The 12,650-nt window shown below is 41.2% G+C and overlaps 1 protein-coding gene across 1 annotated transcript in view; it reads right to left on the bottom strand.

Annotated features, from left to right (window-relative positions):
• Positions 1-12,650, bottom strand: part of mindy3 (MINDY lysine 48 deubiquitinase 3) — a 38,319-nt gene that overhangs the window by 11,070 nt on the left and 14,599 nt on the right. The window contains exon 11 of the mRNA XM_058376760.1: positions 1,929-2,001. Coding sequence (XP_058232743.1) covers positions 1,929-2,001 — 73 coding nt within the window. The remainder of the gene's footprint in view (positions 1-1,928; positions 2,002-12,650) is intronic.

Here is a 12,650-nt window from a genome sequence, read left to right as displayed (position 1 = left end):
CATCATTTCTACTCTATATACATAATTGTAGGACTGAGGTCCCGTAAACCTGGTCCCGTACAGCACAGTAGCCCTTTCTCAGTACTTATCAAACACACACAGTACAGGATTCTACTTCCCATCACATTCCAGCTCAAGACTATACCGACACAATAAATGAAAAATGATCGTTCTGTTTTGAAGGAAAAGTATTGCTTTTGTCACAAAGCCAAGCATTTGGCTCGGAGCTGATTTATTTTAGCAACATGCTAACAATGTACAACTAGGAAAAAAAAGGGGTGGAAGTGTTCCACACGAAGTACGAGGCAATGGAGCAAAAAAAAAAACTACGTAACGCAGAAACAATAATAACAAGAGAACATTCCTTTCTATTGTATTATCCACGGACGACTCAAAACCTCTATGCAGAATATTAGTGTTTGTGTTCATGGGGAACGGCGGTAATGTTTATTCATTGCTCCATTGCTGTTCTGATGGGGTTCATGGCAGTGCCTCTATTTTAAGAGCCACACCGATTTCTGTGCTTTCTTACACAGTAAGCCTACATGAGTTCTGACTTCTGTGCATGAAAACCGCAGAACGTCAGAAAGTCGTCTGTGGCAAACTTGCCCTTTTAATAACGTTCTGCTTGCATGTGTGCGCTTTCGCTCAAATCTTTTGTTTGACGTCTACAAACGGTATCATACGAGACGAAACGGAACCAGACGCTACACGTTGTTCTGATAAAAGACAGACGAACATGCTGTTTATTTTGGGAGCAATAATGCTCGAATTGCATCCAGTCACTGGGGAAAAGGCATTAATGAATTGCCATTCCATTTTTGTGACTAATCTGAGGGCGCAGATCTAAAATGGTTTGTTATGTCGCCTTAACATTAACGCTTTCGAACATCCTTATAAACCAACAACCACAATGGCTGTCCTGGTGAATGTATGCTTAAAAAAATCCAGATGTGTGGCTTTACAGGTAGACCAAAGTTCACACCGCCATACCCTGCCCCAAATCCCCCTTCTTTGCCTCTTAATATATATTCTTCCCTCTATTCGGCTCCTCTGTATACCTGCTTGATCCCTCAGGAAGCTTCTGTATCGAGGCGAGCAATAAATAAAGGAGGACTACAGAAATGCTTTACACAAATGACAAAACCAGATATCTGCAGTACACAAACACAGGTGATGAGCGCAGAGCAGCCGCAAAATAGTCTGCACTAAATTACATATGTCGACTGAGTGAACTGTGCATTTACTGACCACAGGTAATTAGATGCATTGTCTTCCTGCATTATTATTATCATTATCATTAATATTATTATTAGTTTACTGGTACTGGTATCAGCTGATACTCATTACTGGAAAAGAAAAACTGGTGTCCACTCCTGATAAAATGGTGCATTACAGAAAACCATTTAAGAGACAATGTTGCCAAAATAATAATAATAATAATAATAATAATAATAATAGTGTTTAAAAAGTATACACATGGGAACAGTGGTGGATTATGTTTATTAATATTGTAGGGTTTTTTCTAGTCATTATGGTCAGTTGGTTGAGATACTGAGTGGCTGTGGGATCTTGGCAAAACACATTCCAGTCATAAGGCAGAAACGCAAAGACAATTCAAAATCACAAACACACTCAGGCTCTCTATTGTCTGCTGGGTGTCTATTCTCCTTGGAACAAGAAAATAAACAAGCTGAATGTTGGCTTTCCTCCTTTTGCTCTGACAGGCAGAGAGACAAATAAACCCAAGAGGTGCTTTTCTCCCTATCTAGAGCGTTCCTTCATGCTGTTAGAGCATCTCCACTCCATACATCTATCATTACTTGTCTCTCTTGTTTGCTCTCGTTGTGTTTTCTCCAACCGAGAATACGTGTTAAAATGAACAGTACAATTGTTATGATGTGCATGTTCCTTTAAGATAGTTTTACCTTCTGGATCGAAGGTCTGAAACACTCTTCTGGCCTGTTCTGACGGTGATTCGGGGGCCACCAGAGACATCTCCTGCAGAGAAACAGAGAACGACGCTCGTTAGAAGTTCTTAAAACTACTGGATGATGAGTATATTAATCCATCAAGCCATGTTAGACTGGTCCTTAATATGATTAATAACAAAAATGCTGTTTAAGACTTCAATTCAATGATGTTGATTAATTTTCTAGGTTTATATTATTGCACTCGTGCTTTAAGGAACACTTTATTGTTTCTATAGTAACAACTAACACAGGGACTTTTACAATCTGTGCTCCAAACATGTGGTTTAAAGAATGTGTGTATTTGTTTATATGGTGGGGTTTTCTGCGAGATGTTTATTTAGCATCTCTGAAATAAGTTTCGAATGTCTAATTCTGGATTATGGCAGGCAGACGGTGAACAGCTGGAGTGTTTTGAATGCAGAGTGGATAATGTCTAATCACCGATTTGGAACCGAGGCGCTTTTAACATCTTGACTGCGGCAACACGCCGGCTTCGGACAGCGAGTGGTGATGAATCACTCGGAATGAAAAACATTCATGGGTCGGAGACTTAGACAAGGGCACTAGGTGATCTTCGGCACATTTATAATGCTCAAGAATACTGATTAGAATAGACTAGAAGCTAAGACGAACAGCCCATGTCTCGGAGAATAAATTCATCTCTGATTTCATTTGGTTTCAGAGGTGATGACAGGAATAAGTAACATGATAATGTAATTTGAAGTATTCTTCATTCTGTTATCCTGCACATTATCCTGGCCTTATCTCATTTTAAACAAGTTAACAATTGAGGGTTAAGAGCCTTGCTCAGGGGACCCAGCAGTGGAGGGATTGGTGGACCTGGGATTCGAACTCTGATCAGTAGCCCAACACCTTAACCACTAAGCTACCATACTGGTTACAAAATGACCAACAGGCTTTCAGGATCAGGTGTTTGTGTCCTGTTTAATAGCTGGGAAACAGACGACGATTTTGAGTGATAACTACTGCATAACTACACGAAATGCATAAAGAGCTTAAATACGGTATGATTGTACCGGAGTAAACATCCCCGGATATTATCTAATGCGGTGTAGAGAAGATTATATCGTTATATCACACAAATCTAAACATGACAATGCATCTGTCTCTCTCTCTCTCTCTCTCAGCAGATTTCCGAACCTTGAGCCACTAAGTGCAAGGAATGTATTTTATGTATAGACATAAAAATGTATTCATGATGCATCAATAACCATTCGACCAGATTGAATAAGGATATATGTTTCTACTGGTCTGTCAATCATGCGGCTTGCACTAGCAATTACGTGTCCAGCTTAGACACAACTAGTTACAGAACAAGGTTCGGTTACATAAATTCCTTGTAGATATGTAACTAGCATGTCTGAATGCTGACAAGTTACCTCAGCCACGATTATAGCTATAAAGAAGAAGTGTTTATATTTTTGTTCCATCACAGACCAAGCAGCTGAACAGCTGAGACATCGGTTTTGGATTTGAAGCCGGGAGAATAAAAGCATACTTCTCGGTTCATTCATCTTTAAACATTTGGTTTCCGTTGTTGAGCGTTTTTATTAAGCAAGCAATGTCGCTGCTTCACTAATCAGACCAGAGAAAGTAAATAAAAGGAAAAATCTATTCGCGTCTAAGAAAACTCTCCACTGTCTGAAATGCCTGGCTATTCCCAGGGCTGATGAGCTGCCTTCAACTAAATGATCTACGTAAATGCATGTGATTGGATAAAACCACAAGAGAGCATCTACTACAGGAGCTGAGATTTTTTTTAATGTTTGAAAAATTTAGTACTGAGAGTTTAGTCTGCTGAAATACTTTGCTGGGTCCAAATTCAGACAGCGGTCTGCCATTTGATGACCCCTGGCCTAGACAGCATGCATGAGTATTGCCATTAGTCTATAAACGCAAAGCCATGCCATTGTGTGAAATCAATTCGTCAGCAGCAGCTTATCTAAGACTAACCGAAGATACAGCAGACAAGATGTTTTTTCTCTAAACAAAATCAAGTCAAGAAGCAGAACATCCATGTTAACCCGAACGCTTCCTCCAGCCTTGCTTCCTTTTTTGCAAATGTCTAATCGTTTAGGAAGCATGTCAGTGTTTGAGAGTACGTAGTGTGGAAAGGTGAATGAATGACACAGGATCAGAGCACTGAACTCCAAGCATACATCGACCAGGCATAACATTATGACCACCTGCCTAATATTGTGTTGGTTCGCCTTTTGCTGCCGAAACAGCCCTGACCCGTCATGCTCTGTGTATTCTGACACCTTTCTATCAGAACCAGCATTAACTTCTTCAGCAATTTGAGCAACAGTAGCCCATCTGTTGGATCGGACCATACGGGCCAGCCTTCACTCCCCACGTGCATCAATGACCCTGGCGCCGAATCACCACTTATCCTTTCCTTGGACCACATTTGATAGATACTGACCACTGCAGACGCTTTTTTTGTTCCTGCTTCTAACACATCAACTTTGAGAACAAAATGTTCACGTGCTGCCTAATATATCCCACCCACTAACAGGTGCCATGATGAGGAGATACTAATCAGTGTTATTCACTTCACTGGTCATTGCTCATAATAATAATAATAATAATAATAATAATAATAATAATAATAATAATAATAATAATAAAACATTAGCCTGTGCCCACTGAAGCATCAGATTCCTGTTTATGGCTGACAGGATTGCACCTGATGTATTCATCTACTGTAATGGATTGAGATGCTTTTCTGCTCACCATGGTTACAAGGAGTGCTTAAACCACCGACAACCTCCCACAACCAGTCACCGAGTCTTCTTCCACATTCTGAGGTTTGATGTGAACGGTAACTAAAGCTCTTGACCTGTAAATTCATTATTTTGTGCATTGTACTGCTGTACACATGTTCCTAATAAAGGATCTGGTGAGTATACGTGCCCAGTCACGTGCGATGCCCTCGTGTGTGCGCAAATACGCAGACAAAGACGTATAAACCAGCCCTCAGAGCTCAACACATGCCTGCATGTTTGTGTGGGTGCGAGTCCACTGTAAACATAATTTCTCCACATGTTCATGCGACATCTCTCCCATGCGATGAGCGGATGTATTGCTCATACGGTTGCGGTATAATGTGAATCTGAAATGCCCGCACGCATACACACACACACAAAAACAAAGTGAAACACAAACATTTCCTATGGGTTCTGTACAACATTTGGTGAGGTTTTAGAAAGAAAACACAAAATCTGACGCTCAGGAGATCGTGGATGAGGAGATGAAGAGGGTCCAACACAGAAGACAGATAAGAAGAGGAGGTGAGAGAGTAAAAGCATGGACAAAAGAGGAGAACAGGCCAGCTGGAAGATGTTCCCCAACTCACACAAAACTACACTCACTTGGAAAATGAAATAAAAATGAAGCCCGGGGCCAGCTGCAAAAATGAACTCCTGGCCTTAAAGTAATGAAAAGATTTGTTATTTTTAACTTACATCGAAACGAAGTAGTGTGCATACAGAGAACGGGAATGTGAGGTGATTAACGTCCGTCTCATTAAATTATTTGCAACGCTCTTAAATGACGATCCGGGAAACTATTCTACCATGCCAAGATACGTTTACTTAATAAGGGAAAAGAATGAGCAAGGAATTTAAAAATCAGGACAATTTTTGGAGCAAGCCTTAAGGCATGAAAAGACAAGGCCGTGCGTAAGTGTGGCGTTTGGGAAAAACACATGCGCCACGTGACTGTTCTCTTGTTGGGGAAGAAGCGCTCGTAACATTTTATCGCTGTTTACATTGCTGCTGCAAAACAACACGACAGGGGTCTGTAATCAAACCTGCAGAGTCAGCATTAACACACTCACACACAGGCACCTGAATTACAGTCTTTTTGTGAACCTGGGCCCCAGGCAGCATGTCCGTGGAGTATAGTAATGTGAACTGCAAAATAGTGATACCTCTAAACATCATGCATAAATAAAGTGACAATATAGGGTTCCTCCTGCTATGAGGAATGGTTGTTTGTGGCATTAGCCCATGTACATGGTACTCATATTTGACAGATTGGCCACAACACTTCAAACTTACATTAAGTAAGATTTTCCCTTGCTTTTAGCAGACTATTGCCTTTCTCTAAGAGCTAATATGATAGCACACTAGCCACAGAGGAGGCTCTATTCTTTCACAAGACCTCTCCCAGGTCAATCACAGTGACACTCACCAGTCATGATAAGTGAGCTCATGTATGTGTAAGAGAGCCAAAAGCACTTTCCTTAGGCACCATTTACACCTGGCATCCAGGGTGATCAGCGGTAAGTGACAAACAGGCTCAAAAGCTTCTCAAAAGATGCACCAAATCCGGAATGGTTTGGGACACCATAAGGACATCAGCTGAACACTTGTGAAGACGGCATCAAAGGACCAACTAATCGACTGTGTCCTTGAGACTGTTTGGAAATTGTCCTGAATGGTAGAGCTCTCCATTGCTAGGCAAACTGCATTAATGGATTATTGATCCATTCATCATCATCTTATCAGCCATTCATTTATAATAAATTAAAACGTTTGAAACGTTCCGCAAAAGGTACACGTGACAAGATTCGTTTTTAACGCAAATCAGATCAGTAAAAATTAGACATCCATAACACCAGGTGCAAATGGTTGTGTGTCTTGGCTGCGATGTGACCATCAGGGATGCATGTTAATGCGAGGTCCGAATGTGTGTTATGCTGTCAAGTGATGTGGTCTGAAAAGAGTCGGCTGGCTGGAATGATGTGCCTCGGAGGTAATCTGATGGGGAAGTGTAAAAAAAAAAAGAAAAAAGAATGATGATAAAAACTCAAAACAAACTGTTTAATGCCTTTAAATAATTAAGGCTTATAATTTGCTAAAAACGAAGCCAGACAAAGTAGCGGCTTTCTGACACTCCATCTCCATCACTGTATTTTGTTAAAAGCTTTTGACTGTAAAAGCAACTCTCACGCGCTTTAGATAAAAGCAAGCTCCATTGTGAAATCTGATTTGTATTAGGGAACAATAAAGAGGAGGTTAATACCCTTAGTCAGACTCAGATTACACATAATAACCGTATGATGAAGTCATATAAAGTGCTTAATGCTTTTTGGGTACAGAGTCATGAACATTCCTGCTTGGCTTTGTGTTCGTCTGCAGCGGAGGGCCAATGGGGTAGATGTGTGGTTTGTGAACATGTTGCTGTCTAAGCTTTAGTTTTTAAGTATCGCATTGAAAGAGGAGTCAGAGGTTCAGGAATCAAGGGGCTGGATTTTATTACTTTACCGTGCTGTGCGCACACACACACACACACACACTGGAGACTACAGTAGGAAACCAAGAGGCCATAGAAGGAGATCAGAGAGGCAGGTTTGGTTTTGTGCAGGAGCATGTACGGCCAACACAAGCGGCTGACCGAGCTTCAGAAATATTCTACCGGACCAGACACACACACACGCACACTCAACAGTTACTAAATTCAATGTTGTCCCAGCAGACATCAGAAATGCTCTACAAGTCTGGAACAACACAACAGGAATGAAAGACTGAGCGATCAAGAGAATAAAAGAAACATCTCTCTTATTCTCTCAACTCAACTTTAGCTATTCCATAAGCAAATTACACGATGCAACCATTCTTGGGAAGGGAGCACTATTTCTGTTAATACTGCAAAAATATAGAAAATAGTCATCATTCACCTCAAACTATGGTTTTCATGACCAGGACACAAAACTAACTCATTTAAAATTGAACTCGTTTTCATTGAGAGAACAAGAGAATTCGCATCTTTTCATTGACATATAGTCAAAAATAAAAACTGGTCAATTTAAATAGTTTAATAGTTTTATCACTTTACCTATTATTAATTTTCTATACCTTTAAGGCATAACCAATTAGAATTTACTAGTCAACATTTCCTATCCAGGAACAAAAATGTCTTGCAATCCATTTCCTAAAATATTAAAGTGTTTAAAGTTACTCTTCTTAAAGGGCAGGACAGTGGCATGGTGTAGATAACATTTCTGCTGAATGGCGCTAGGTTCACCAGTTGTGGGTGTCCTTGCTGGTATAATTATTTATTTACGTGTCACATCTGAGCAAACCGGGCACTGCTCATCCTTTCATCCCTCCATTAAAACAGCATAATGCTATTATTTATAATGTTATTGGTATGGAGTATTTTTCTTCCATCCATCCATGCATTGTCTATACCTGCTTTATTTCTAATTAGGGTCACGGGGGTCTGCTGGAGCCTATCCCAGCTCACATAAGGCGAAAGGCAGGGGTACACGCTGGACAGGTCGCCAGTCCATCGCAGGGACACATATAGACGAACAACCACACACACACACACACACTCCAATGGGCAATTTAGAATTACCAATCAATCTAATGTACATGTTTTTGGACTGTGGGAGGAAACCGGAATATCCGCAGTAAACCCACGCAGGCACGGGGAGAACATGCAAACTCCACACAGAAAGGCCCCTGCCTGTTCGAACCCGGGATTCAAACCCGGGATTCAAACCCAGGACCTTCTTGCTGTGAGCCAACAGTGCTAACCACTAAGCCACCATGCTGCCCCGAGTATTTCTCTTGACTGGAATAAAATTAATTGAATCATTTCTAGGGGAAATGAGAATGTGTACAATCTATTGTGCTATAAAGTATACAAGTCTGTATATTAATACCTACAGCATTAAATGAAGGTATTGATGCATCCATCCTCTCAATGATCCCTTAGGTATGAAGGAGTGTGCAAACTGTGTGTCTGCACCATGGTGCCATGCAATAAACTTCTGTCCCATCCACAGATTTCAAATCTTGCTTCAGGACATTCAAAATCACTAGAACAACATTCTTCAAGGCTTTTATCTAGTGTTCCTCAATCAAGACCTCCCAACGACGAATGCAGGAAAACCCAAAATGGAAAAAAATAAAATAAAATAGAAGAATACTGGATATAATTCTTAATATAATCTTTGAATGTAAAAAGCTCCAGGGACCTGAAGCTTGCCAAGGCTTTTCACAGAATGATGGAGGAACTCCAGGAGCTCCAACTGAACAAAAAGCAGCATCTTGGTGGAAGAGTTTATCCATAAAAGGTAACATAAAAAAATTGTGAAGTGAAGCTGAGTGTCTGACAGAATGTACATTCGACACACTCCTGTCGTCTGCACTAACTCAAAATCGACACGACGTAACCCAGACCTTTTTTGTTCCCTCGTGTAAATACACTGTCTGAAATCCGTAGAATGTAGACAGTACAAATTATAAGCGTATGGTCAAGGTTTTTTTTGACACAAATAAAAGGGATAAACACCTCCATTTCGTTCTGGTAAATAACAGAGCTATGATCTTATTTGTAGTAGCCTTTCATTAGTTTTGGCAGACAGACTTCTAGCCGTCTCCACCGACTCTACACTACACTACATCCTCTTTGAGATATGGACAAGGAGATAAAACAGCGAAATTAACAACAACAGCTCAGGGGACATTGGGAATGGGTCAGAAATGACTGGATAAATTGAGCAGACTTTGTAGTCCTGGTTGGAGGTCATACAACTGGTTGGACAATTCATAAAGTTACATTCATTCTTGTGATATCACGCTAACAACAGTCTCAGATGGATGGACAGGTGGACAGAAAACAATGTCTTCACTGCTTAGTTGTGGAGGCATAAAAAAAAAAAAAAGTGTCAGATACGGTAATAATATATACGGCTAGAGAGCTACATCAGTATCCTAATTCGGACTCAGGCAAAGGAACAAGTAAATGACATTGCTACGTCCCAAATGAAAACTCACTTCTAATTACAAGAGAGTTAGTGAGAGTATTGATTGATCAGGTACGTGAAAAGGGATCTCCTGACCTCATGGAATAACGCGTCTATGATAATACAGAACTACAAATCGGTCATAGTATTCACCAACAAACTAGCTAAGCTAAAACATCTTGTATGAAAGCGTCCTCCAGTGTCTAGCTAATTTATGAGATGAGCTCGAAAGGATATCTTCAATAAAGGTTAGCAGTGAATGGATTCCATTTCTGAATGGAAATATGGGACTCTTGTTAACCCTCAAGGGAGAAAATTGCATTTGACGATTCCACTCTGGCTGTAGCGAAGGAGCATCACAGCCGTTTTGACAGCCGATATCTGATTACAAACTGACCTGATTAGGCTAATGTCCAATTTGCTATCTGACAACTTGAGTAAAGCCATTTTAACACAATGTTTACAGAAAGATCTTTACAGAAACCAATCTCCAACATTGAATCACATCTGCTGGGTTTTCCCAGACTGCCACACAAATCAACCCATGGTTATTCAAAGCGACCACTTTTAATGTGTCCACATCAAAGCAGTGGCACTGCTTTGTTAGTCACGAAGCTAATCAGTGACATCTTATTATCCAGTAACCCAAACTTTAGCTCTGAAAAGAGCTCTTAGCAAGCCACCTTCTAGGAGGAAACTTAAAGCGCAGTCAGCAAGTGAATGTTTGAAAACCTGATACAACACAAAGTGACATGGTTGACAACATGAAAAAAGCTCTGCTCTTTTTGGCTTACCCCACCTTCCTCTCCCAGCTAGACTTACTTGTTAACATTATCTCTGTCTCTATCTCATGTCACACTCTGTATTCAGCATGTCTGCCTTATTTTCCCCCCATCTTTTGTCAGCGAAGTATCCTCCTAGCGTGCACAAAGCTGCTTTTGAGCAAGTGCTGTCGAGGCTATTATTTGCTATTAAGAGGTGATATTGAGGGGCTTCTATGCGTTACTAGACCCTTGGGTATGGATATGGATATAGGCACGTGGTTTGGGTCAATGAATATCGAGTTGTTACTAAGAGACTGTGCTTCATGTAGAAGAAAAGATGAGGAGATGCCAGTTTGTGTGTAACTGATCAGCTATATGGAGAGATATGATTAATGAGATGTCAGTCAGGACAATACCTTCAGGAGCCCTGGAGTCTGTGTGATGATGAACCTGAAACATGCCCAGTGCACTGGGAATAAAGTGATAATTTTACGGTTCCTGACCCACCCTTTTAGGTTTGGGCGGATGTTTCTGATCTTGGCATCTTTTTCTGAGAAGGTGCTGAGTGATGCTATTCATGGTGACAGAGAAGGAAGCTGGGTTGAATCGCAATACAACATTCTCACACAATGCACCGAGACGTGCTCTGGAAAAGGAAGTATGCGGCCAGAAAAGCGCTACAGGAACTATCAAGGTCAAATCCGCAGACAAAAGACGCATCATACATCACCTGCCAAGTCATGGACTCCACAAAACCTCTGAAAGTGTGCTGCAGCATCTGGCACCAAGATGTTAGCAGCAGATCCTTTAAAGCCCTGTAAGGTGTGAGGTGGGACCTTCATTGATCGGACTCGTTTGTACAGTACATCCCATAGAAGTCTTGAACTCGTCATGTACCACAAACCATTCCTAAACAACTGTGCAGTGTAAACCACTGCCATTAGGGAATTCTGTTGCCATGAGGGGGTGTACTTGGTCTGCAGCAACGTTTAGGTAGGTGGTACATGTCAAAGTAAAATCCACATGAGTCTCAGGACCAAGTTTTACAGCAGAACATTTCCCAGAGCATCACACTGCCTCTGCTGGCTTACCTTCTTTTCATAGTGCCATCTCTTCCCCAGGTAACTGACGCACACTCACCCGGTCAGCCAGATGTAAAAGAAAGACCAGGGCGCCTTCATTCATTGCTCCATGGCCCAGTTCTGATGCTTACAGGCCCTTTCGTAAGTACATATAGAAAGCTCATACTACCCTATCCTAGCCAGCATTAACTTTTTCAGCAGTTTGTGCCTTGTCTCCACTATGTGCATCAATAAACTTTTCACACCCATGACCCTGTCACTGGTTCACCGGGTGAACCACTTTTAGTAGGTACTAACAACTGTATATCATGAACACCTTGCAAAAAATGTTTTTGCCGTTTTGGAGACAATCTGAGCCAGCCTTCTAGCCATCACCGTTTGGCCCTTGTCAAAGTTGGTCAGGTGTTTACACTTGCTCATTTTTCCCTGCTTCCAACACTTTGGGAACTGACCGTCCACTTGCTGCCTAATATATCCTGCCCCTTGACAGGTGCCAATGATCAGTTATTTACAGTTATTTTATTGGACTGCTCAACCTAGTAAGAAAAACAGAGACCAAACATAACCACTTCTCTCTCAGCTCTGCTCAGAGATTTTCTCTTATATCATAAGAATCATATCATTAGTTTACCTGTAGCCATGATTCCACTGATTGAGCCAGTTTAGTACGATCTATCTACCTTCATATTCACACACCACTAAAGCTTGCACACCTGCACGACTCTGCTACGAGTCTACGCATATTATACGTCGGGAAGTGAGCAGGAAGGAAAATGGAGTGGATGTGAATAGTACAGAAAAACAGAAAAAAAACAGTAAGCAATAAGATTGGACCCACACTCTGAAAAAGAAAAAAGAAAACCCACCACCATGTGAGGTAGAAGAGAAGGAAATGAGGGATGTGAACCTCATCATGGCCGCTCTTCCAAGACGAGATAGCATAAAACATCACGAGGGGGGAAACGGATGCCAACAGTGGCAGAACAAACATGAGAGAGCAACCTGGTCTACATCTTTGTGTCCATTTCAGTTTGTGTGAGAGAGA

This window comes from Hemibagrus wyckioides, linkage group LG23, assembly GCF_019097595.1.
Source record: "Hemibagrus wyckioides isolate EC202008001 linkage group LG23, SWU_Hwy_1.0, whole genome shotgun sequence".
NCBI classification, from domain to species: Eukaryota; Metazoa; Chordata; class Actinopteri; order Siluriformes; family Bagridae; genus Hemibagrus; species Hemibagrus wyckioides.
This window is presented reverse-complemented; position numbering and strand designations above follow the sequence as displayed.